Source organism: Pseudophryne corroboree, chromosome 5 (genome assembly GCF_028390025.1).
Source record: "Pseudophryne corroboree isolate aPseCor3 chromosome 5, aPseCor3.hap2, whole genome shotgun sequence".
NCBI classification, from domain to species: Eukaryota; Metazoa; Chordata; class Amphibia; order Anura; family Myobatrachidae; genus Pseudophryne; species Pseudophryne corroboree.
This window is the reverse complement of record NC_086448.1, coordinates 328,643,495-328,670,741: the sequence shown is the minus strand read 5'-3', so window position 1 is coordinate 328,670,741 and position 27,247 is coordinate 328,643,495. Positions and strand designations below refer to the sequence as shown.

The 27,247-nt window shown below is 45.3% G+C and overlaps 2 protein-coding genes and 1 long non-coding RNA gene across 4 annotated transcripts in view; 1 reads left to right on the top strand and 2 right to left on the bottom strand.

The window, feature by feature from the left end:
- DPY19L1 (dpy-19 like C-mannosyltransferase 1) overlaps positions 1-27,247 on the bottom strand; it is a 595,286-nt gene that overhangs the window by 464,183 nt on the left and 103,856 nt on the right. For both annotated transcript variants that reach the window (XM_063922533.1, XM_063922534.1), the window contains exons 2-3: positions 19,516-19,540; positions 7,058-7,145 (exon numbers count right to left, since the gene is read on the bottom strand). In XM_063922533.1, the coding sequence (XP_063778603.1) occupies positions 7,058-7,145; positions 19,516-19,540 (113 nt within the window). The remainder of the gene's footprint in view (positions 1-7,057; positions 7,146-19,515; positions 19,541-27,247) is intronic.
- Positions 7,777-11,154, top strand: LOC134929029 (uncharacterized). Its single transcript, XR_010178221.1, has 3 exons — positions 7,777-8,088; positions 10,330-10,508; positions 10,677-11,154. It is a non-coding gene; the product is annotated as an uncharacterized LOC134929029 (long non-coding RNA).
- On the bottom strand, positions 13,844-16,482 carry LOC134929028 (putative nuclease HARBI1). The gene is made up of 4 exons (XM_063924891.1): positions 15,471-16,482; positions 15,011-15,382; positions 14,754-14,926; positions 13,844-14,473 (listed from the first exon to the last, which is right to left on the bottom strand). Coding segments are annotated over exons 1-3 (1,137 nt in total). The 5' UTR covers positions 16,234-16,482; the 3' UTR covers positions 13,844-14,473; positions 14,754-14,924.

Below are 27,247 nucleotides of genomic sequence, written 5' to 3'. Positions count from 1 at the left end.
TATAAAATAAATATTATATATATATAGATAGATAGATAGATAGATAGATAGATAGATAGATAGATAGATAGATAGATAGATAGATAGATAGATAGACACACAGGGGGGTGGGGGATATAGCGACCAATGGTGTCTTAGAGAGATTCAATAAAAGTAAGTAGATCTAAAAATATATATATATATATATATATAATATGATAAAAGAATAATCAAAATGAGTAGATCTAATAAATTTATTAACACATTAAACAGAATAAAAAATGGATTAACAGCTATGATAAAATTTGAGCAGTAAATCTCCTTAAAAAATGGGATAAAAACAGTATACACAATAAAAATATAATACCAGTTAAAATATGTAAAAAGATTTTAGCTCAACTTGGTATGAGGTCACTGCCAGGTTGCCCAACGCGTTTCGTCATTCAGACTTCATCAAGGGGTAAAGGTAGAATGGGATCAGGCTTCTATTTATACCAGTACTAATCTCATAGTAATTGTGACATCACTTCCTGTTAATTAACCATGGTATTGTAAAACAGACTGAGAACTTCTAGTTAAAGTTATTCAATAGCCTCATTTCATAGTATATATGTATATAGTGTTACAAAAGTGTTTGAAGAACAGGTTTGGAGTTTGAGAGCTTTGAAAAACTCTCATATAGATGCGCCGGCGGATCTTTTCCGCCGGCGGATCTTTTCCGCCCACTTCCGGTTTTCTGTCGTCGCGTCACTTCCGTCCCACTTCCGGAACGCGCCCGCGGCTTCCAATGCTTCTTAAAGACCAGCAGTACTTTGGCAGATTTCTCCCAGGGAATTCATTGCGGCGGTCATCTTTGTAGAGGTTTTTGCATAAACATATATACTATGTAATGAGGCTATTTGCATAAACATATATAGGTTTTTGCATAAACAGTCTGTTTTACAATACCATGGTTAATTAACAGGAAGTGATGTCACAATTACTATAAGATTAGTACTGGTATAAATAGAAGCCTGGTCCCATTCTACCTTTACCCCTTGATGAAGTCTGAATGACGAAACGCGTTGGGCAACCTGGCAGTGACCTCATACCAAGTTAAGCTAAAATCTTTTTACATATTTTAACTGGTATTATATTGTATTGTGTATACTGTTTTTATCCCATTTTTTAAGGAGATTTGCTGCTCAAATTTTATCATAGCTGTTAATCCATTTTTTATTCTGTTTAAAAAATAAGATTTTACTTACCGGTAAATCTATTTCTCGTAGTCCGTAGTGGATGCTGGGGACTCCGTAAGGACCATGGGGATTAGACAGGCTCCGCAGGAGACATGGGCACTTTAAGAAAGAATTTAGATTCTGGTGTGCTCTGGCTCCTCCCTCTATGCCCCTCCTACAGAACTCAGTTAGAGAAACTGTGCCCGGAAGAGCTGACAGTACAAGGAAAGGATTTTGGGAATCCAGGGTAAGACTCATACCAGCCACACCAATCACACCGTATAACTTGTGATAACTTTACCCAGTTAACAGTATGAACAATCACAGAGCATCAAATAAACTCTGATACAACTATAACATAACCCTTATTTAAGCAATAACTATATACAAGCATTGCAGAAGAAGTCCGCACTTGGGACGGGCGCCCAGCATCCACTACGGACTACGAGAAATAGATTTACCGGTAAGTAAAATCTTATTTTCTCTAGCGTCCTAGTGGATGCTGGGGACTCCGTAAGGACCATGGGGATTATACCAAAGCTCCCAAACGGGCGGGAGAGTGCGGATGACTCTGCAGCACCGAATGAGCAAACACAAGGTCCTCCTCAGCCAGGGTATCAAACTTGTAGAACTTTGCAAAGGTGTTTGAACCTGACCAAGTAGCCGCTCGGCAAAGCTGTAATGCCGAGACCCCTCGGGCAGCCGCCCAAGAAGAGCCCACCTTCCTTGTGGAATGGGCCTTAACTGATTTAGGCAGCGGCAACCCAGCCGCAGAATGAGCCTGCTGAATCGTGTTACAGATCCAGCGAGCAATAGTTTGCTTTGAAGCAGGCACCCCAAGCTTGTTGGAAGCATACAGGATAAACAAAGATTCTGTTTTCCTGACCTTAGCCGTTCTGGCTACATAAACCTTCAAAGCCCCGACTACATCCAGTGACTCGGAATCTTCCAAGTCAGTAGTAGCCACAGGCACCACAATAGGTTGGTTTATATGAAAGGATGAAACCACTTTCGGCAGAAATTGTGGGCGGGTCCGCAATTCTGCTCTATCCGCATGGAAAACCAGATAAGGCCTTTTATGTGACAAAGCCGCCAATTCTGACACACGCCTAGCCGAAGCCAAGGCTAATAGCATGACCACCTTCCACGTGAGATATTTTACTTCCAGCGTTTTGAGTGGTTCAAACCAGTGTGATTTCAGGAAACTCAACACCACGTTAAGATCCCAAGGTGCCACTGGAGGCACAAAAGGGGGCTGAATATGCAGCACTCCCTTTACAAACGTCTGAACTCCAGGCAGAGAAGCCAGTTCTTTTTGAAAGAAAATGGAGACGGCCGAAATCTTAACCTTAATGGAACCCAATTTAAGGCCCAAAGTCACTCCCGACTGTAGGAAGTGAAGGAAACGGCCCAGCTGGAATTCCTCTGTAGGGGCATTCCTGGCCTCACACCAAGCAACATATTTTCGCCATATAAGGTGATAATGTTGAGCCGTCACATCCTTCCTAGCCTCTATCAGCGTAGGAATGACCTCATCCGGAATGCCTTTTTCTGCTAGGTTCCGGCGTTCAACCGCCATGCCGTCAAATGCAGCCACAGTAAGTCTTGGAACAGACAGGTCCCCTGTTGCACAAGTCCTGTCCTAGAGGCAGAGGCCACGGGTCCTCTGTGAGCATTTCTTGCCGATCTGGATACCAAGTCCTTCTTGGCCAATCCGGAACAATGAGTATTGTTCTCACTCCTCTTTTCCTTATGATTCTCAGCACCTTGGATATGAAAGGAAGAGGAGGAAATACATAGACCGACTGGAACACCCAAGGTGTCACCAGTGCGTCCACAGCTATCGCCTGAGGGTCTCTTGACCTGGCGCCATATCTCTGCAGCTTTTTGTTGAGGCGGGATGCCATCATGTCCACCTGTGGCAGTTCCCACCGACTTGCACTCTGCGTGAAGACTTCTTGATGAAGTCCCCACTCTCCCGGGTGGAGGTCGTGCCTGCTGAGGAAGTCTGCTTCCCAGTTGTCCACTCCCGGAATGAACACTGCTGACAGTGCGCTTACGTGATTCTCCGCCCAGCAAAGAATTCTGGTGGCTTCTACCATCACCACCCTGCTCCTTGTGCCGCCTTGGCGGTTTACATGAGCCACTGCGGTGATGTTGTCTGACTGAATCAGAACCGGTTTGTCGCGAAGCAGGGACTCCGCTTGACGTAGGGCGTTGTATATGGCCCTTAGTTCCAGGATGTTGATGTGAAGGCAAGTCTCCTGACTTGACCACAGCCCTTGGAAATTTCTTCCCTGTGTGACGGCCCCCCACCCTCGGAGGCTTGCATCCATGGTCACCAGGACCCAGTCCTGAATGCCGAATATGCGACCTTCGAGAAGGTGAGCACTCTGCAGCCACCACAGGAGAGATACCCTGGCCCTGGGGGATAGGGTGATTAACCGATGCATCTGAAGATGTGATCCGGACCACTTGTCCAGTAAGTCCCATTGGAAGGTCCTCGCATGGAACCTGCCGAAGGGAATGGCCTCGTATGATGCCGCCATCCTTCCCAGGACTCGAGTGCAGTGATGCACTGACACCTGTTTTGGTTTTAATAGATTCCTGACCAGTGTCATGAGCTCCTGAGCTCTCTCTAGCGGGAGAAAAACCCTTTTCTGGTCTGCGTCTAGGATCATGCCTAGGAGAGGCAGATGAGCTGTAGGAACCAACTGCAACTTTGGAATATATAGAATCCAGCCGTGTTGCCGTTACACTTCCAGAGAAAGTGATACGCTGTTCAGCAATTGCTCTCTTGATCTCGCTTTTATGAGGAGATCGTCCAAGTACGTGATAATAGTGACACCTTGCTTCCGCACGTGCACCATCATTTCCGCCATTACCTTGGTGAAGATTCTCGGGGCCTTGGAGAGACCAAACGGCAACGTCTGAAATTGGTAATGACAATCCTGTACCGCAATTCTGAGGTACGCCTGATGAGGTGGATAAATGGGGACATGAAGGTATGCATCCTTTATGTCCAGTCACCATAAAATCTCCCCCTTTCAGGCTTGCAATGACCGCTCTTAGCGATTCCATCTTGAACTTGAACCTTTTCAGGTATATGTTCAGGGATTTTAAATTCAATATGGGTCTGACCGAACCGTCTGGTTTCGGGACTACAACATGGTCGAATAATAAACCCCTCCTTGTTGAAGGAGGGGAACCTTGACCACCACCTGTTGAAGATACAATTTGTGAATTGCAGTTAACACTGTTTCCCTCTCGTGGGGGGAAGCCGGCAGGGCCGTTGGTGAGGGGGCATCTCCTCAAAGTCCAGCTTGTATCCCTGAGACACAATATCTATTGCCCAGAGATCTAACAGGGAGTGAACCCACTTGTGGCTGAACTTACAAAGGTGTGCCCCCACCGGGCCTAGCTCCGCCTGTGGAGCCCCAGCGACATGCGGTGGATTTTGTAGAGGCCGGGGAGGACTTCTGTTCCTGGGAACTAGCTGTGTTGTGCAGCTTCTTTCCTATGCCCCCGCCTCTGGCAAGAAAGGACGCACCTCGGACTTTCTTGTTTCTTTGTTCGAAAGGCTGCATTTGATAATGTCGTACTTTCCTAGGCTGTGCAGGAATATAAGGCAAAATATCAGAATTACCAGCTATAGCTGTGGAGACCAGGTCCGAGAACCCTTCTCCACACAATCCTCAGCCTTCCATATGCCTCTTAAATCTGCATCATCTGTCCACTGCATATTCTACAGGACACGTCAAGCAGAAATCGACATAGCTTTGACTCTAGGACCCAGTAGACTCATGTCTCTTTGGGCATGTTTTATATATATATATATATATATATATATATATATATATATATATATCTCTTAAGACAGCATCTTTAATATATATATATCTCTATATATACATATATATATATATATATATATATACATACTAGGGTCTCAATCTCTTCTGATAAGGTACCTGTCCACGCTGCCACAGCGCTATAACCCCATGCCGACACAATCGCCGGTCTGAGTAGTGTACCAGAATGTGCACGCTATCTGCAGGATCCCTGAGAATAGCTGTTACGTCAGGGCTACCTTTTGGGCAAACGTGACACCCTAGGGGAAGATTCCCATCGTATCCTGGCCCTAGTGGGGAAAGGATACTCCCTGAGAAATCTTTGTGGGAAACTGCAGTCTCTTGTCTGGAGATTCCCGCTCTTTTTCATCATGAGAGGAGGGAAATTTACCTCAGCTTTCTTCCCCTTAAACATGTGTACCCTTGTGTCAGGGACAGATGAGTCATCAGTGATATGCAAATCATCTTTTATTACAATAATCATATATTGAATACTTTTCTGCCATTTTGGCTGTAACTTTGCATTATCGTAGTCGACACTGGAGTCAGACTCTGTGTCGATATCAGTGTCTATTATTTTGGATAGTGATCATTGAGAGACTCTGAAGGTCTCTGCGACATAGGGATAGACATGGGTAGATTCCCTGTCTGTTCTCTAATCTTTTGTGCAATAAATTCACCTTAGCACTTAATTACACATATCCAAACAGGTGTCGGCGTTGTCGACGGAGACACCCTCTCACACACATATTTACTCCATCTCCTCCTTAGGGGAGCCTTTTACCTCAGACATGTCGACACACACGTACCGACACACCACACACTCAGGGAATGCTCATCTGAAGACAATTCCCCCATAAGGCCCTTTATAGAGACAGAAAGAGAGTATGCCAGCACACACCCCAGCGCTATTAACCCAGGAATAACACAGTAACTTAATGCTGCTGTTTATATTGATTTTTGCGCCTAATTATGTGCCCCCCCCCCCCCCCTCTCTTTTTACCCTCTTCTACCGTGTAACTGCAGGGGAGAGGCTGGGTAGCTTCCTCTCAGCGGTGCTGTGGAGAAAAAAACATGGCGCTGGTGAGTGCTGAGGAAGAAGCCCCGCCCCCTCGACGGCGGGCTTCTGTCCAGCTTTCATGTACAATTTTTGGCGGTGGCTCATACATATATACAGTGCCCAATTGTATATTTGCAAACTTTTGGAAAGAGGTCTCTAATTGCTGCCCAGGGCAAATATGAATAAACCTTAGGAGGCATATTGCCACTATTCACCCCCCATAGTGCAACTATGCCCCACTCGGCATACTGCAGAGAGCAGCATAGCATGTGTCATGGGAGGGCTAGCCATTACTCTCTGCACTCACAAGGTATTAAACTAATAGTTTTCAGGGAGGTACTGAAGTTCTCGTATCACTTTTATTACAGGCACATGCACCCCACAGTGCAATTTTCACAGCATTCTGGGCGCAAAAACAGTGATGACAGCAGTCAGAAACCATGACATCACTGCAGCAGTGCTGCAGGAGAAGAAAATACAAATGGATTTCTTCTATAACAGCTGGCATAATAGTCCCATAGGATGCAAATGTGTCAGTGAAAGCCCAGCTGGATGCGAGTGCATTCAATGATAGTTAACTGGTTTATAAAAAAAATTTCCTGCAGCCTGCATTGTGACCTCCACCCAATCAAGTAAAATACTTGAGTTTTATTTCCTGTGCTCCATTTCCTACTCTTTCAATATACCTGAATGATGTAACTTTTAAAACATGCCAAAAAAAAAGGGGGGTGGGGGAAGTTCCCATGGTTTCTGGTGGTTTCCACCACAGAGTTTAAAATACAATACAAGAGTATCAAAAGTACACACATACATTATTGCCCATTTCATTCTGATGGATAAAATATGTTGAAAATTAGGCATTTTGAAAATCAGCTACTTAATAAACACACAACAAAAAATAACATTAATTTATTTACAATTCTGCATGCTTTTAGCTGAAAACAACTAACCATTTCAGTGCGAAAGGCCATCTCTCGTTCCAAAGTTGAAAGGTGAGAAAAATGGCGATCATTTTCAAAAAGTGTTGATATGTAACTCCTGTAAAACACACAACCCAATCATAAATCATGTTTTTGAGTTTTGAGTTTTTTTTACTTTTTATGGATTTGAATCTCAAAACAGGGGTAAGCTGTAATGGCTGATGATTCATGCACAATCAATCACTGAGGACCTCTTCTTACAATCACAGTGAGAAACAGAGCTAAGGAATACGATGAAGAGGAGAAACAAAGAGGCAGATTTTGGGAACACAACAGACAGTTCTATATGCTTAGTGTGTCAAATGTAAAATACTGTATAAATCAGTGCCCTAAGTATGTGAATCTCATGCGTTTAAAGGATGTATATAATCTCAAGTTAGAAACAAATTATTTTGTTTTTAATGATACAGAGCATGCATGAAAAAGGCATTTCCTGTACTCCATGAAGTATATATATATATGTAGCCAAATCTCTCCCAGGATCTATTCTGTGAGACCTATTGAGGAAGCCACACCACTTATACTTTTGAGATTGTTAAACCAGCTATATAATTCTTGAATTTCGTTGTACGTTGGTCAACATCCGAATCAGAAATAGAGCTATATGCAATAGCGGGCGAATCGCGTCATTAGATCCGCCCCTGTATAATTCGCCCGCTATCGCCAGCCGCAGCCCTATCGCCGGGACCCTGAATTCACTATATTCAATGTATAACTGATTCGCCCCTCCCGCAGGCGGATTACGGCCAATCGGCGAGTAGTGGGCGTACTGAATTCGCCTTCCCGCCGAAAGCAGCCCTTTATTAGGGCTTGTTTGCTGCACGTGCTCTGCAGCCATTTTGTGAACCTGCAGAGAGGTGTGTGGAGGTGCAGAGCTAGCAATTTGGTTGTTTGCTGTGGATATCGTTTGGACACCCCAGCAGGCTTTATTCCAGGACAGTCAGGAGGATTCCTGTTACCCCGGAGCAGAGCCATTTTAGGAGCTTTTACTACATTTGTAGGTAAGTACCACGTGTGTCTGGTGTTGCATGTATGTGTTTGTGTAGTGGGGGTTGCCATGAGGTGTACATGGGGTGTTTGTGCATGTGTGCAGGTATGTGTATAGCCCCTTGCTTGTGTTGCTGCATTTTTAGGGGGAGACTTGTGTTTTGGGGTAGTTTTTCACGTTTTTTTTTTATTCTTTAATTGACTTTTTTGGGTCTTCTATTAGCATTGGTGTACCTCCTGAGTGTGTTGGGATGCTTTCTGGCCATTTTGGGGTGATTTGGAGCAATTTTAGTCGACAGCCTGGTTGACATGTGCTGCTGATTGTTTTTCAAACATGTGTTTTCCCGCCTAATTTTGCTGTGGTGTGCCTCCTGAGTGTGCTGGGATGCTTTCTGGCCATTTTGGGGTGATTTGGAGCAATTTTAGTCGACAGCCTGGTTGACATGTGCTGCTGATTGTTTTTCAAACATGTGTTTTCCCGCCTAATTTTGCTGTGGTGTGCCTCCTGAGTGTGCTGGGATGCTTTCTGGCCATTTTGGGGTGATTTGGAGCAATTTTAGTCGACAGCCTGGTTGACATGTGCTGCTGATTGTTTTTCAAACATGTGTTTTCCCGCCTAATTTTGCTGTGGGGTACCTCCTGAGTGTTTTGGGATGCTTTCTGGCCATTTTGGGGTGATTTGGAGCAATTTTAGTCGACAGCCTGGTTGACATGTGCTGCTGATTGTTTTTCAAACATGTGTTTTCCCGCCTAATTTTGATGTGGTGTACCTCCTGAGTGTGTTGGGATGCTTTCTGGCCATTTTGGGGTGATTTGGAGCAATTTTAGTCGACAGCCTGGTTGACATGTGCTGCTGATTGTTTTTCAAACATGTGTTTTCCCAACTAATTTTGATGTGGTGCACCTCCTGAGTGTGTTGGGATGCTTTCTGGCCATTTTGGGGTGATTTGGAGCAATTTTAGTCGACAGCCTGGTTGACATGTGTTGCTGATTGTTTTTCAAACATGTGTTTTCCCGCCTAATTTTGATGTGGTGTGCCTCCTGAGTGTGTTGGGATGCTTTCTGGCCATTTTGGGGTGATTTGGAGCAATTTTAGTCGACAGCCTGGTTGACATGTGCTGCTGATTGTTTTTCAAACATGTGTTTTCCCGCCTAATTTTGCTGTGGTGTGCCTCCTGAGTGTGTTGGGATGCTTTCTGGCCATTTTGGGGTGATTTGGATCAATTTTAGTCGACAGCCTGGTTGACATGTGTTGCTGATTGTTTTTCAAACATGTGTTTTCCCGCCTAATTTTGATGTGGTGTACCTCCTGAGTGTGTTGGGATGCTTTCTTGCCATTTTGGGGTGATTTGGAGCAATTTTAGTCGACAGCCTGGTTGACATGTGCTGCTGATTGTTTTTCAAACATGTGTTTTCCCGCCTAATTTTGCTGTGGTGTGCCTCCTGAGTGTGCTGGGATGCTTTCTTGCCATTTTGGGGTGATTTGGAGCAAGTTTAGTCGACAGCCTGGTTGACATGTGCTGCTGATTGTTTTTCAAACATGTGTTTTCCCGCCTAATTTTGATGTGGTGTACCTCCTGAGTGTGTTGGGATGCTTTCTTGCCATTTTGGGGTGATTTGGAGCAATTTTAGTCGACAGCCTGGTTGACATGTGCTGCTGATTGTTTTTCAAACATGTGTTTTCCCGCCTAATTTTGATGTGGTGTACCTCCTGAGTGTGTTGGGATGCTTTCTGGCCATTTTGGGGTGATTTGGAGCAATTTTAGTCGACAGCCTGGTTGACATGTGCTGCTGATTGTTTTTCAAACATGTGTTTTCCCGCCTAATTTTGCTGTGGTGTGCCTCCTGAGTGTGCTGGGATGCTTTCTTGCCATTTTGGGGTGATTTGGAGCAAGTTTAGTCGACAGCCTGGTTGACATGTGCTGCTGATTGTTTTTCAAACATGTGTTTTCCCGCCTAATTTTGATGTGGTGTACCTCCTGAGTGTGTTGGGATGCTTTCTTGCCATTTTGGGGTGATTTGGAGCAATTTTAGTCGACAGCCTGGTTGACATGTGCTGCTGATTGTTTTTCAAACATGTGTTTTCCCGCCTAATTTTGATGTGGTGTACCTCCTAAGTGTGTTGGGATGCTTTCTTGCCATTTTGGGGTGATTTGGAGCAAGTTGAGTCGACAGCCTGGTCAACATTTTGTGAGGGGCAGCCATTTTGTGAGGGGCAGCCATTTATACATGTATGTATTTTTTTTTTATAACAGAGATGTCAAGGGACAAGCAGACCCGATCCGCCCCTTCCCCCACCCCCTCGGATCTATCCCTGCATAGCAATGAGGAGTGGGAGCCAACCCAGGAGGCGGATGCGACCGACCAGGCATCTAGTGACCAGCCGCGGTCGTCAAGGGCCCATGAGAAGTCCAAGAAAAAGCCTAGTAAAAAGGTACTTAACCACACCTGCAGACACAAATAGCATCAAACTTTACCCACTGTAGTTTGTGCAATGCCATGCACACCTACTGTAATAGGTGCGCAATGCCAGGGATACTGACACTCACAGGTACATACCGATCTTATTAAAAAAAAATTTTTTTTTTTTTAATCCCTAAAGGCAAGAAGCCAGCCAGAGGAGCAGTCGGAGGAGGAAGCCTCTGGTGAAGATGCAGGACAGAAAAAGCCGCGTGGACCCAGATACACTGAGGCGGAAAACTGTACCCTAGTAGATTGCGTCGACAGGTCCTACGACATTTTGTATGGACTAAGGGCACAGACCACAGCAGCTAAGGTAAAGCGGAACATCTGGGAATCCATCGCCAGTCAAGTCACTGCAATATCTGGAAACCGCCGGAGCACCAAAAATTGCTTGAAGCGGTACAGTGATTGCCGCAGACAGACCAAGAAGAAGATGGGGATTCAGCGCCGACATGAGACAGCTACGGGAGGTGGCCCGGCTCTCAATCTGAAGTGGCTACCCTGGGAGGACGTTATTAGAAGGCGCATGAACCCTGCCATGGTCGAAGGAGTTCGCGGAGGTGTGGACTCCAGCCGTCCTGCTGGCTTTCCCCAGGAGGAAGAACCGCCCAGAAGACGGAGGAAGGCAGGAGACCAGCCGTCCAAAAGGAGGTCTGATGGTAAGAATACATTCACATGAGCTGTACTTCCCTTTAAATTTTTTGTATGTGCTAATGTGCTTTTTTTTTTTTCCCAGACAGACCTGCCCAGAGGACATCACCTGCGCACAGGACATCGCCAGCGCACGGACCGTCACCTGTGCAGCAGGCATCGGCAGCAGCGCGCGGACCATCAACTGCGCCGCAAGCATCGCGAGCACACAGATCGTCACCTGTGCGCCACAGTTCGTCATCGCGCAGTTGGTCACCTGTGCACCAGACTACGTCAGCGCACAGACTATCACCTGTGCGCCAGACACCGTCGGCGACCACACCACAAGATGGGCGCCAAACTACAGCTCCTGCGCGCAGGTCATCACCAGATCGTCGTCTCTCCAGGAGCTCTGGGACTGTGACTGAAGAGCCTCAAGACACAACCCTTGTGGACCCATCACCCGATCTGTTTGAGTCCACAGGGATAACAGACGAAACTTTTCTTGGGTTTGAGGACAGCCGTGCAGACGTATCCAGCCAGACCCTTGAAAAGTCTTCCGAAACGAGGACAAGTGGAGCTCCTGGAGCAGCGGCATCACAGGATGGAGAAGGTTTGTTTTTTTTTTTTGTGGGGGGGGGGGGGGGGGGCAGCAGTTGTGTAAAGTTTATTAACTTTCCCAAAAAAAATATTTTGCAAACAGTGGTGCCACGAACCAGCAGCGGACTAGCTTCGGGGATTGGTTCCTACTTCAGGCCGGATCTCCTACAGGAGTCGTCAGAGGATGACGAGGTGGAAGTGCAGGAGGCTCCAGTTGCTACATCCCTGCGTGAGTAAATTGAATTGTGAGCCTTCAAAAAAATGTATGATGAATGTGTATAATATTGTCTAATTTTCTTTTCAGCTGCCCAAATCCAAGTTGTGGCAGACATCCAGGAAGGGCAGAATCCCTCAACTGTTCAGAGGGTTCACACCCTGGCATCAGAGATTGGGACACGCCAGGATACATACACAAATGTTGTGGGAAGCAGACTGGACAACATTGAGAGGACAATGGAGAAAATGTCCAACAGTCTGCATGAACTGCAGAAGACTCTTTCCGACAGCACGGCCACAATACTACAGATCATAATTCAAGATCATAGGGAGAATATGAACGTACTTAACATTCTGTCCGATTCCATGGTCAAGCTTGTGGAAAACACCTCATGTCTGGCAGAAAGCAATAAGAACATGTCGGAGAGTCATCGACACTCCTCTTCCAGCCAACAGGTCATCGCAACCACACTGCAGATGATCTATGAAAAGCTCCCAGTACCAGCTCATCAACACGCTGGTGATCCACCATATCCGCCGTCGCAAGCCACAAGGACGCATCGTACCCTTCCTCAAGTCCCATCCCAGTACAGACAGTCACAGATGTACCAGGGATATACAGGGATGTACCCCACCCCCCAGATGCCTCCACCACCGGCCGCACAATCTTCAGCAGCATGGGCACCGAGGGCCAGTCAACATACTCCACAGCCTCCCAGGACATCCACGCCCTATCAGGGGGAAGAAGAGGATCCGGACAGACTTCCACCATAAACCCGGTCGTATTATTTTATTTTATTTTAAATGTTTTTCATGTATCCCTGTCTTCCCCTCCCATTAGTTTGTTGTTTTTCTTACTATTGTTTTTTCTTTGTTGGCCTTCCCCACCCGTGACCGGGTACTACCAAGGAGCTTTGTGTAGGCATACATGCGCGGGCATGTATGCGGGCGCGTGTGGTAACGGATGAAAGCTCCTTGCGGCTACATGTATGATGGGCCAAAGAGCTATTCTGATACCCCCTTTTTCTTCCAAAAATCCTTTTTTGTAATGATGTACAGTAGGCTTTAATTGTGTGAATTTACTATTTGTGTTTTTGACTTATTCATAGGATTGGTGAGGAGAAATGAAGTGGACGGCATAAGTTTGTGTTGTGCGTACCAAGGTGAGTAGAACCATGTTTAATTCAAGAAACTTTGAACCGCATGCCTTTGTAGAACAACACCGTCCAGCAATGGGTCATGCTGGGCTGTGTTGTTCCACAAATGTTAGCGTGTCAAAGTGCTGACCACTGACGCCACTCTTTCACTTTGAACCGCATGCCTTTGTAGAACAACACCGTCCAGCAATGGGTCATGCTGGGCTGTGTTGTTCCACAAATTTTCATTGAAAAGAAATGAACATGAATTTAGTGTGTCTTTACTTTAATATACTTTTTTTCTTTTCCCCACAGATATCTATATACACAAGAAAAGAATGTAAAGAAGAACAAACTACTTTTTTGTTTTAATTAACTTTCAAACTTTATTAAAAAAAATTTTTCTTCAATAAACTTTTAAAAATAGAAGTTTCCTGTGGTTTTTATTAAAATTTGTAATGCAGTTGAATTGTACGTAAGTAGATTGCCCGGGGAACTGTCTCTTCAAATCCACGCCACTTAGGAAGGATACACCGGAAGACCTGTGGAAGAGAACAGTATGAGCTACCAGATGTGGGTAATAGTGTCACCCTGGGACTGGAAAGAAGAGGTACATACAGTCCACACAACACAAGCGGGGAACAGTGGGTCCAAATGCAACCCTCCGGCACTTGCGTCACTACACATCCAAACATTCCCTGACCAGCATTGGTGTTTCAGGGAATGTTTGGATGTGTAGTGACGCAAGTGCCGGAGGGCTGCACTTTGGACATGCCGGGGTGATTTTGGACAAAGGGAGTTCTGGGCAATCCATCTCACCTGAGGGGGTTGTCTGCTACATGGCGGAGGTTCAGGTCCACATCACCAGTAGGTCGCCCATGGAACATCGGGTGAAATGGCGTGTCTCTTCACATCCACGCCACTTGGGAAGATACATCGCAGGACCTGTGGAAGAGAACAGTTTGAGCTTCCAGATATGGGTGATAGTGTCACCCTGGGGCTGGAAAAAGAGGTACATACAACAGTCCACACAACACAAGCGGGTTGCAGCGGCCCAAATGCAACCCTCCTGCACTTGCATCACTACACATCCAAACATTCCCTGACCAGCATTGGTGTATCAGGAGGGAATGTTTGGATGTGCAGTCTTGCAAATGCCGGAGTGCTGCACTTTGGACATTTCGGGGTGATTTTGGACAAGGGAGTCTTGTTGGTCAATGCATCTCACCTGAGGTGGTTGTCTGCTACATGGCGGAGGGTCAGGTCCACATCACCATTAGGTCGCCCATGGAACATCGGGTGAAATGGCGTGTCTCCTCACATCCACGCCACTTGGGAAGATACACCGCAGGACCTGTGGAAGAGAAAAGTATGAGCTTCCAGATGTGGGTAATAGTGTCACCCTGGGACTGGAAAGAAGAGGTACATACAGTCCACACAACACAAGCGGGGAACAGTGGGTCCAAATGCAACCCTCCGGCACTTGCGTCACTACGCATCCAAACATTCCCTGACCAGCATTGGTGTATCAGGAGGGAATGTTTGGATGTGCAGTCTTGCAAATGCCGGAGTGCTGCACTTTGGACATGCCGGGGTGATTTTGGACAAAGGGAGTTCTGGGCAATCCATCTCACCTGAGGGGGTTGTCTGCTACATGGCGGAGGGTCAGGTCCACATCACCATTAGGTCGCCCATGGTAGAGTTGGATAAAAGGGTCAAATATTTGCGGTAACCAAACAGGATAAAACAGGGGGGAACAAACTGTATAAACACGGCCTGGGGATACACATCAACAGGATGTAAAACTCTGTAATAGATAAATGAAGAGGTTTTTTTAAAAAAAATCCAATGTCAGTTTACACGATAATACAAATGTTGTCAGTATACTCACAGGTAACTGCAAAAAAATTTTGTATCACTGTCCGCCGGGAATCCTCTCCTTCGCCCATACCCACCGGTAGAGCAGAAGACCGGTTCCCGCGTAGGAAAGCACTACGACGAAGAGTCACCGGCAAACGGTTTGCGACACATATGTTGTGTAAAATACAACATGCATTTACCATGCCGCAAACCTTCGACGGTGAGTACAAAAGAGCACCGCCGGAAGTGTCTAAACATCGAAACCGGCTTTTAAGTACACCGAAGGCACGCTCAATTACTCCCCTCGATGCAATGTGTGTCTCTTGGTAACGTTTTTCTGCTCTACCAACAGGATTAGACAATGGGGTCAACAGCCACGGTTTGTTTGGATAACCCGCATCGCCTATAGAAAATATAAAAAAAATGTTAGGTACTTGTAAAAAATAATAAAAAAAATAATAATAAAATAATAAAAAAATGAAAATACATACCTAACAGCCAGCCACCAGGCATGTTTCCTGTTTCGAACTTGTCAAACAGCGATGACTGGCTTAGGATGAAGGAGTCGTGAGATGATCCAGGAAATCCCACAAAAATGTTCAAAAATCTCATGTTTACATCACAGACCGCCTGCACGTTCAGGGAATGGAACTGTTTTCGGTTCCGAAAACATTCCTCTGAATTCCGTGGCGGTCTGATCTGCACGTGGGTACAGTCAATCGCGCCCAGCACATTGGGAAATTTGTATTTGTTGAAAAAGCCTAATTTGATCTCACGACATTCGCTGTCCGTCTCTGGAAATGTGATGTACTGGATCGTCAATTTGCAGAAAGCCCTAATGACTTGGGTTATACAGCGCGACAGTGTCGACTGAGAAAAACCGCATGTTTGAGACAGTGTAGGCTGGAATGTGCCTGACGCCAAAAAATGTAACGTCCCCAGCAGTTTCTGAAAACCGCTGATTGCACGATTTGACCGTGCCCGAGGTTCCAAGTCGGCCTCCAACAGAGCGTACAGCGAATATATGTCGCGAGTCGATAAGCGATAATTTTGTATCACCTCGAACTCGCTGAGATCCTCCAGTTCACGCCTAGTGCGATACTGGCGTGGACGTGGAAATGAAACCCGCAATACTGGCTCACCCAATGCAGACATTTGCTGACCTGGATCCTGATGTTCATCAGCACTTTCTTCCTCCATCATACTTGCAGCCAGCATGAACAACACAATCTGGTCAGAAAAAGGCTCCATCATTGTAGTCAGTACAAAAATAGGAATGTGTTTTAAAACGCAGGGATTTTCCTAAAAAAACGATTCCACAGAGCTGACTGTAAAATGGCTCCTTCTCCCTGTAGTCTCAAACCCAGGAGTGAGGAGATAGGAGGGGCTTTGCAGAAGTGTATCCTGGGTAAAACTGTGGAATCATGGGTAAAATTCCCTCAGGAGATTGAAGAAAAAAATATTCCTTTAAAAAATCAATTAAATAATACTTGTGAAGCAAAAAAAGACAAACCAAGTAGATAATCCTTTCAAATATAAATAGATATGCTACTAGCAATCCTCAAATATCCCAAAAAATGATGTTCTAAAATTTTTTTTTGAGAACCCGCCAGTCAACTGAGGCGGACTGAAATAGGCGAATTTGCGGTCGAAAAGTACTGCAGGCGAATTTCCAAACTTGAATTGAATATGCTTGGGGCGAATTGCAGCATCTGTACCATTGCAGAAAAGTCGAATGCGAAAAAAGTCGAATTGACAAAAGTCGAATTCTGAATGTCCGTTTTTTTGCGAAAAAGTACTGTACTGCATAGGCGAATTGATTTTTTGAGGCGAAAACGTTCCGGAATTCGACTTTTTCTGAAATTCGACCGCAATTGCATATACCTAATGGTCTTGAATTTAAAATTGGACACCACACTTTAGGTAGTTTGCAAAAATGCCGACATATGGTTGTCAGCACTCCTAAGAGATTATAACCAATAATATTCCTAGGCGACCCTGTAAGGATTTACGCCCATAGTTTTAAGGTAGTTTATACAAAACACCATTATCCAACCGATTACACATTTAAGAAGGAATACATCTTAAGCTCTAATCAGGAGCCCTTATATCAGAGCTTCATCCACTAAGTCCAGATATAAGAGATTCTGAATAATCGTACATTAGAGGTTATGATCCTTTATATTAATTCATCATGAGCAAATTAGCCTTTTCCTATATTCGTTACCCCTGATGAAGTCGATAAGACGAAACGCGTTGGGTTTGTCAGTCAGAGAATCACAACCTAGTCTGTAAAGATACTCCCTGTCGAGCTCGCACCTTGCAAAAGGTGAGGGAATATCTAGATTCCACCTTACAAACGTGTTGGCTGTGTACTCTTTTAGTTGCATTTTATTGACACAATTTTATACTTTGAACTGTGTATACGTTATTAAAATAACTTTTTACTAATTGGCCTGTTGGCCTCTTGTTTGGGTGACTATTTGGTGAGGGGTGTCTGTTACAGGTCCCCAGATTTAAATACCCTCCAGTCTACATTCCGACGAAAATAACGCTGGAAGAACTGTGTAATTACATTCCACTTTAGTGCACTTGGAAATTTGTGTTTATTCATATATATATATAAATAAAATCAATTATACCCAGGAATTTTTGGGGTGTGAAAAAGGAGGGGTTTACGCTTTTTTTCTTTTATTAGCGCCAATCATTTTTGTGGACTATTAAAAAAAAAATAGTTTTTTGGGGCGAAAACAGAGAATCCATGAAAGGTCATGGAGCTATGGGGGTCATTCCGAGTTGTTCGCTCGTTGCCGATTTTCGTAACGGAGCGATTAAGGCGAAAATGCGCATGCGCATGGTACGCAGTGCGCATGTGCTAAGTATTTTAGCACAAAACTTAGTAGATTTACTCACGTCCGAACAAAGAATTTCCATCGTTGAAGTGATCGGAGTGTGATTGACAGGAAGTGGGTGTTTCTGGGCGGAAACTGACCATTTTCTGGGAGTGTGCCAGGATAAAACGCGGGAGTGTCTGGAGAAACGGGGGAGTGGCTGGCCGAAAGCAGGGCGTGTATGTGACGTCAAACCAGGAACGAAACGGGCTGAGCTTATCGCAGTGTAGGAGTAAGTCTCGAGCTACTCAGAAACTGCTAAGAATTTTCTATTCGCAATTCTGCTAATCTTTCATTCGCAATTCTGCTAAGCTAAGATACACTCCCAGAGGGCGGCGGCCTAGCGTGTGCAATGCTGCTAAAATCTGCTAGAAAGCGAACAACTCGGAATGACCCCCTATGTGTTTCTGAGGCCATGTGCAGGAAAAAAACAGCATGGTTATCAAGGATTTGGTTTCGCCTGCCACAAAATTCCTGATCAGTGCCAGCTGCAGGGATAATAGGATAGCCCTGGGTGTGTTAATTAGCAGCGGAAAATTACAGCAGCTAATTGAATATGCCCCATGAGTAACAACTTCAAAACAAACACTGGTATTTGTCCTGCAACAGCTCTGAATAAGTGACTCCTGCCATTTGGGGACATTTATTAAAAAAAAAAAAAAATTGGGTCGGTACAGTTTATATAAAAGTTGGGATTTTTTGTCAGTTAATTCACTTACTTCCCGATGCACACGTTTTTCTAAATATAACAATGTTATGGATGAAGAATCTTAATTGGGGTAACTGAAAAGTGTATACAACGGAAATGTGGCAATGGTCTACAGTTGGCATGAAAAAGCATTTGACTGACAAGTGGTCAATACAGGTAGCACGTTGCAGTGGTAATGGAAATGTGAAATATTAGTAGTATTAAATATGATCTCAATAATATAAAATGTATCTTATTATGTCAATTCATAATCCAATGTCTTTCAAAAAATACTGATCAACTAGTTTTACGAGAGTCCTTCAATAAAATCTAGAGCTACACAAATGACTGACATACAGTTGTGTTCTCCTACATCCTTGTTGCAGTCACGTTAAACAGCCCTTCTAGTGATACCACTCAGTAGTACCAAGTATCTTTATGTGCAACGTTTTCAGTTTAAATGAGGACGCACAAGCAGCTTATGCTGACTAAAATGATATGCGACATGCCTATATTCCGTGTATGACTGTGGCTGTATCTGCATACGAAATGCTACATTACAATTTTTCCTGGAAATCACTGTAACGTAGCATTTCGCACACAGATACAGTCACAGTCACACACAGAACACAGGTATGCAGTATTATTTAAATCAGCATAAGCTGCTTGTGCATCCTAGTGACATAGCGATGCAAATGAGACACGTCATGCAAATATAATAATAAAAAGACGCCTGATGTTAGCAGAGCTGTCGGCTGACTCACACCAGGAATCTCCTTCTGCATGGCATAATGAGGCAAGATGCATGAGGACACATCTGTATTTTAAAAAAAAAAACACTGCAGGAGAATCATGTTCTAGCACACTTTCTGCGATTAGATCATTTTTAATTCAATAAAGTGTACATTTACTAAGGTTATTTTTGTATAGTTAGTGCTGTGTTATAGAAATTCTTACCAGTGCAAAATCCCTACGATAGCAGCTGAAACAGAAAGAAAGAAGAAATTATCCAGTTTGCAGCCTAAAAAATAAACAAATCTAATGTACAAAGCAGATAAAATACTGCCGATTAGGTGCAAACTACTCCAAACCACACATATTGAGATTTTTTTGACTTTCTGGTTATGTTTTGTGATGTAGGCCATGCACCATTTTAGTTGCCCTTCTTTGTACAGTCTACCAAGTATTTTACCTGGTAACCCTCAACACCATTAGCATATATTTTCATCTGCTCTCAAGCACCCATAAATTATGCAGCTACTGGGCTTGGTCACACAAAGACAGACAGGTAATTCTGCCAGCCATACATTTTTACAAGTACAAGTTGATTTGTAGGATAAGTAAAGGGGGGTACACACGGAGAGATCCGTGCTTAAAATCTAAGCAATCTTGCTAGATTGCTTAGATTTTAAGCACGGATCTGCCGTGTTGTATGCCCTCCAGCGATAGCGATGCGCGGCCCCGCGCATCGCTATCACCGGTGCTAGATTGAGCCTACATGCAGGCTCAATCTAGCGTGTCTCTCACTTCACCGTTGTGTCAAGTGAGCGCCCCCCCCCGTCGGCTTTCCCCCTCGCTCAGTACATCGCGCTGTGCTGAGCGGGGTGAGAGATGTGTGCTGAGCGGTCTGTGTTAAGATCGCTCAGCACACATCTCTCCCGTGAGTACCCCCCTTAAGAAACAATATACTAAAAAATGCATGCTAAAAAGGTACTAAAAACTTACTATTAAAAAACAGAAAATAATAAATCTGTGGGATTTTCTTCAAGTAGGGCATAAAAAGTTAAAAAGACCACTAAACCTAAATTACAAGAAACTAACATTTGTTATGCAGCAAAGTACTATACAAACAAAAGTCCTTTGTAGTCTTCCATTTTCTTTAAAAGAACGCCAAGAAGCTTGCAGAGACAGTGCATTTCAATAGGTTAGACAAGAAGTCTGGTTTGTTTTGAAAATAAATCAAAATCACAACTGCATTACAAATATCTATGGGGGGAATTCAATTAGCAGCGGGGTTTACCCATAAAAATCCTTGTGACACGGGAAAAGGCTATTAAATCATATAACCTTAATCCCGCAATGAAAAGAAAATTGTGATTCACTCGGAATCAGTGTGGGTTTTTTTCCACAACCCACAACCAAATGTATTTATTTATTTTTTTTACGTGGACCTTCCCTCGCAGGTCCTAGAGCTGTGAGGTACAGTCTGACCCTGGGGAAGCACGCAGGACTGCAGGGAGTCGTGTGAGAGTAAACCCCACTGATTGAATAGGTCCAGCGCGTCAATTAGTCACGGGGTAAACTCCATGGTTATTTGAATTCCCCTCCTAATTTTCTATAAAGTTTTGAAATGTGCACATTTTTAAACAATTAGATGCTTTTACAATATGAATTGACAATTAGATTTTACCGACAACTATTTCCAAAGTTGGTAACTAGCAGACTGTGATAAGAAACATTCAGAAAAATTCTTGAATGGAAAATGTTTATGGTCAAATTTAATAATAGAAACGGACTTTTAACTAACAAAAGCTTCCTTCCGGAAGGTGAGAGCAGAGAGTACAGATAGATAAAAGCAGACTGACACTGTGTGTCTGTGGTTACCATTGATGGTATCATTGATGCAGTGAAGTATCTATAATGAGTGCAAGGTGTGCGGAGCACATGGGCACCTGGGTCTAGGGGGACCAACAGCACACACCCTGCACCCATTTCTTAAATACTTACCCATCTCCGGGTCTCCTAGTGAACTCTACTGAGCTGCGAGGTAGTAATGTTAACCATTACACTATACGTACCGTCTAAAACTATCTGCAAGGGAACCATCAATGGTTTCACACACAGATGGTCATCCTTGCATTTCAATTAACTGTCTGCAAACCAGAGACTAGGGCAGGGTGTCAAATCTATACTCCATATCTGTTAAGACCCGCCGACCGGGCCGTGCCGGACGCAGGAAGCCAGCATTAGCGGCCAGTGAGGAAGTGTAACAGCATAGCTGCACGTTCTTCAGTAATCATTGTTCCTCCAGGATCTTTGGTAGATGATTGGTGCAGCTACCCTTTATATACCTTGCCAGCAATTCCCCCCTGTGGTGGTTATAGTTTTACCTTGCCGTGTAAACTGCTGGTCCATGTTATTGGTCTTGGTCATTTTCCTGTATATACTCTGCCGTATTCCTTGCCTGGCAGTATTCTTTCTCCTACTCTGCCTGTACTGCCTAGGCTTAGTGTGGCACCTTCCATCTGCCAACTCTGGTTGGGAGCCTGCATACCACCTGCACTGATCTGACACCTGCCCTGTCGGAGGTTTATTTAGTCCTAGCCTCAAAACCCAGGATATTGTGTGTCTCATCCAAAGCTAATACTCAGTGCTATCTGGGGTCTTTAGTCAAATGGATGAGCTACTACTGCTGAAGGGGCCCCCTATGTACCGGTGAGCACAGAAAGCACTAAGTGAACAGTGGGGTCTTACCATAACAGAACTGCAGTTCCTCACAACTTCAAGCAAGTCTCAGTTCTCTCTCAGATATCAAGTCCAAGTGTCCTTACATATTGCAAGTCCAAGAAACCCCATGCTTATCAAGTCCAAGTACCACTATTCCAAGCAAGTCCAAGAGTCTCAATTTCAAGCGAAGTCCAAAGTTCCTAAAAATATCCTGGCAACTTGTAGGGGTAAAAAAAGTTGGTGGTTTTATACCATTGATGGGGGAAACAATCTAGTTCTCCCCAACATTGGTAAAAGGTATTGACCATCGGGTATAGACCATCATTGAATTTGAATCATTGAGGGTCGATGGCTATCCCTACTGTAATCACCTTTCAAAATGTGACACAAATTGTCCAGGGACAGGTTAGGTTTGGGTGGGCTTACATTGGTGACTAAGGTGCTTTTCTTCACTAATAAAAGCCCACCCAAACCTAACCTATTACTGAACCACCTGTAGTGAACTTTTTCATTTTTATTGAAACATACTGCAGTGTTATATTTATCTCATGAAATCCACATAAAAAGGAGATTTATGGTAGACTTACCATTGTTAAATCTCTTTCGGTGAGGTACACTGGTTCCACAGGAAAACATCGTAGTGTAGAGATGGATCTTGATCCAGACATCAACAGGCTAAAGCTTTAGACTGTCCCATGATGCATTGGGGCCTTCTCTATAACCCCACCTCCAGGCACTGTGAGCTCAGTTTCGTTAACCAGTCCAATGCAGGAGCAGGTAGAAGAGAAGGCAGATGTTAGCCACATAGAACCACGTTCTCACAACAGGAGAAGGGACTAGCGGCTAATGCCATACAAACCGATAGAAGCAAGGAGTGTCTGGGTGGGCGCCCTGTGGAACCAATGTACCTCGCAGAAAGAGATTTAATAATGGTAAGTCTACCATAAATCTCCTTTTCTTCAGCGGGTTGCATTGGCTTCCACATGGAAACATCGGGGATGTCCTAAAGCGGTTCCTCATGGGAGGGGACGCGACGTAGTGGGTATGATAACCCGACATCCAAAGGAAGCATCCTGGGAGGCGGAAGTATCGAAGGCATAGAACCTAATTGCACAATTGTTCAGCGGACGCGCCTCGGCGGGCCATCCAAAAAGGTCCAACCGACCGAGTAGAATGGGCTTTAATAGCATCAGGAGCTGGGATACCAGCCTGCGCATAGGCTTGTGAAATCATTCGAATCCATCTGGCCAAGGTTTGCTTATTCGCAGGCCAGCCACGTTTGTGAAAACCAAAAAGTACAAAAAGGGTATCTGACCTCCTAATAGAGGCAGTCCTCTCCACATATATACGGAGAGCCCGTACCACATCCAAAGACCGCTCTTTGGAGGACAAACCAGAAGAGATGAAAGCCAGAACCACAATTTCTTGATTAAGGTGAAAAGATGATACCACCATAGGTAAATAACCCGGGCGAGTCCCAAGGACTGCCTGGTCACGGTGAAACATCAGGAAGGGTGGACGACAGGACAAAGCACCTAGGTCTGACACCCTCCTAGCAGAGGTGACAGCCAGCAGGAACAGGACCTTGATCGTAAGCCATTTAAGGTCCACTGACTCAAGAGGTTCAAAGGGAGACTATTGCAGGCATTCAGGACGACAGACAAATCCCATGGAGCCACAGGAGGGACATTGGGGGTCATTCCGAGTTGATTGTAGCTGTGCAAAATTTTGCACAGCTACGATCAACTTTCCTGACATGGGGGGGGGGGACGCCCAGCACGGGGCTAGTCCGCCCCGCATATCAGTCCACCCCGCATGTCAGTCCGGCCCCCCTCGCAGAAGTGCAAAGGCATCGCACAGCGGCGATGCCTTTGCACTTCAGGAGTAGCTCCCGGCCAGCGCAGCTTTAGCGAGCTGGCCAGGAGCTAATCCTCGTATGACGTCATGCAGCCGCTGCGGCCCGCCCCCCGTTCGGTTCGGCCACACCTGCATTGGCCCGACCGCGCCTACGTAACAGCGGCCACACGACACCGTTTCGCCCCCTCCCGCCCATCGATCGCCTCTGCCTGTCAATCAGGCAGAGGTGATCACTGTCCTGCTACGGCCGTCGGGCATCCCGCATGCGCACAAAGGCGCCGGCGCATGCGCAGCAGGGACCCGTTCGCTCTGCTGTGTGAAAACGTAGCGAGCTAACGGGTCGGTATGACCCCCATAGGGAGGCTAAATCCGTAACACACCCAAAGTATGAACGTCAGGAATAGACGCAATTTTTCTCTGAAACCACACCGACAAGGCAGAGATATGAACCTTGAGGGAGGCCAGACGAAGGCCTAAATAATAGGATTTTGGTACTTACCAGGTAAATCCTTTTCTTTGAATCCATAGGGGGCACTGGAGTACTCTAGGGATATGGACGGTTCCACAGGAACAAGGCACTGAATAAGTTAAAATTTGAGACTACTTCTCCCCTCCATATCCCAGAGTACCTCAGTGTTTTTTTACTGAGCCGAACAGGAGCTATAGAGGTTAATGGAGAATTACATATAACAAACGGACAACAATAAAGTTGACACATAACGTTACTGACAACTATCAGTTGACACCAACCCAATAAACTTGCTAATTTGAACCACTTGGTGAGAGTGTGTTACCATAAGATCCCCTGAACTTACCACAAGCCAGGAAAACTGCTCTGGGTGGGCGTCCAGTGCCCCCTATGGATTCAAAGAAAAGGATTTACCTGCTAAGTACCAAAATCCTATTTTCTTTTTAATCCACTAGGGGTCACTGGAGTACTCTAGGGACGTACCAAAGTTTCCCCCTGGGCGGGAGAGCTGTTTGGCACCTGTAACACTAGACGGCCAAAGCTAGATGCTGATGCCGCAAAAGTATCAAACATGTGCACTGAAGACCATGTAGCCACCCTGCAAAAGCTGTGTCGTAGAACTCCACGACCAGCTGCCCATGACATTCCCGGAGAACATGTGGAATGAGCTGTTACTGATGTAGGCGGCTGTAACCTAGCATGAAGGTAAGCCTGACGTATGGTCAGTTTTATCCATCTGGATAAGGTCTGCTTAGAAGGTGGCCAACCCATCTTGGCCGCATCATAGAGGATAACAACGTATCAGTCTTAGGAACTGTAGACGTTCGGAATACATAAACGCGTAATGCGCGTACCCCAACCAAAATTCCAGAATCTCCTGTTAACACAGGAACTACTATTGGATGATTGATGTGAAAAGAGGACCCTACTTTTGGTAGGAAAGCGGGATTCGTCCAAAGTTCCGCTCTGTCATTATGAAACACTAAATACAGTGGCTTGCATGACAAGGCACCCAAATCTGAAACCCGCCCTGCCGAAGCTAAGGCTAGGAGAGAAATTGTTTCCCAAGTGAGAAACTTAATATCCACTTGTTGTAAGGGTTCGAAATAAAAAGACTATAAGCAATCTAAAACCAGATTCAAGTCCCATGGCGCAGTAAGTGGAGTGAAATGGAGGCTGTACTTTGAGGACACCCTGCATAAAGGTGTGTACCGACGGCAAAAGAGCCAATCTTCTTTGAAAATAAATTGACAACGCAGATATCTGCACCTTTAGTGTGGATAAACGCCGACCTCCATCTAACCACATCTGTAGACATAACAAAAAAGACGGGATAACTTGAAGATGATGTCGGAAACTTCCAAACTTCACACCAACCTACATAGGCACGCCAAACTCTGTAATAATGAGCTGCCGTAACTGGCTTACTAGCATGTAACATGGTAGGTATAACCTATTCTGGAATGCCCTCTCTTTTTAAGAGGGCTGTCTCAACAGCCACTCCGTCAACGCAGCCGCGCTAAATCGGAGAAAAAGAACGGACCCTGATGTAACAGGTCCGGACGCAGTGGGAGCGGCCAAGGAACGTCCGCGAGTAGACCGCGAAGATCCGAAACCAAGCTCTCCAAGGCCAATGAGGCTCCACTAGTATGACTGTGGCGGACTCTCTTTTGATCCGTTTTAGCAACAGAGGGAGCAGCGGAAAACGGTGGAACAGATACACGAGACTGTATGGCCACGTGATTGTGAGAGCATCCACCGCCACTGCCTTTGGATCTCTCGTTCTGGACACGTACTGGGGCGTTTGATAATTGTGGCGAGATGCCATCAGGTCCACTTGCGGGTAACCCCACCTCTGGACCAACATGCGAAACACTTCTGGATTTAATGCACATCCTGGATAAAAATCCCGACAGCTGAGATAATCCGCCTCCCAGTTGTCCACTCCTGGAATGAATACTGCCGACAAAATCACCTTGGCCCAATTGAGGATCCGAGCTACTTCCCGCATGGCCATGCGGCTTTTCATTCCTCCTTGTTTGTTGATGTATGCGACCGCCGTCGCGTTGTCTGACTGCACCTGAACAGCCTGAGCCTGCAGCATGTGCACTGCTTGTCGTAGCGCATTGTAAATTGCCCGGAGTTACAGGACATTTATAGACAGCAATCTTTCGTGATCCGCCCAGAGACCCTGGAGCTGAAAATTTTGAACTACAGCTCCCCAACCTCTGAGACTCGCGTCCGCCGTGAGAATTATCCAATTCTAGGCGCCGAACTGTTTCCCTGCGGTTAGATTCTGTACTTTGAGCCACCAGAGTAGACACTCTGGCCTTTGGAGACAACCTCACCCTGCGGTGAATCTGCAGAAGCGAGCCCGACCATTGTGCAAGCACATCCAGTTAAAAAGGACGTGAGTGAAGTCTTCCGAACTGAAGCGCTTCGAAAACCGCCACCATTGTGTCTAATAGGCGAATGCACAAATGAACCGAGACTGTGCGTGGCTTAAGCACTAATTGTACCAGATGACGAATGACCTGTACTTCTTTTCGGGTAGGTAAATTCCTTGATTTACCGTATCGAGAATCATGCCTAGGAATTGAAGTCGATGAGACGGAATCATTCAGGAATTCGCGTAGACAATGGTAGGAAAACAGATTCCCCCCCCACCCCACCTGGTCTGTGATCTATTCTCATCTGGAACGTAGCCAACATGGACGTTGTGTGCCACTAGCGAAGCTGAAACGCAAGAACCAACTGCCAACGTCACAGAAGCTGTAGGCAGCAAGAAGTGTAAGGTGGTCTTTATTTAGGGCAAACCTGAACTGGAGTGCCCTGCCACTGCAGCCTTGTTACCTCAAACCCTTACCAAAGCAGGGCGAAGCAACAGCAGTACTGCTGTGTAGGGTACACTCCGAT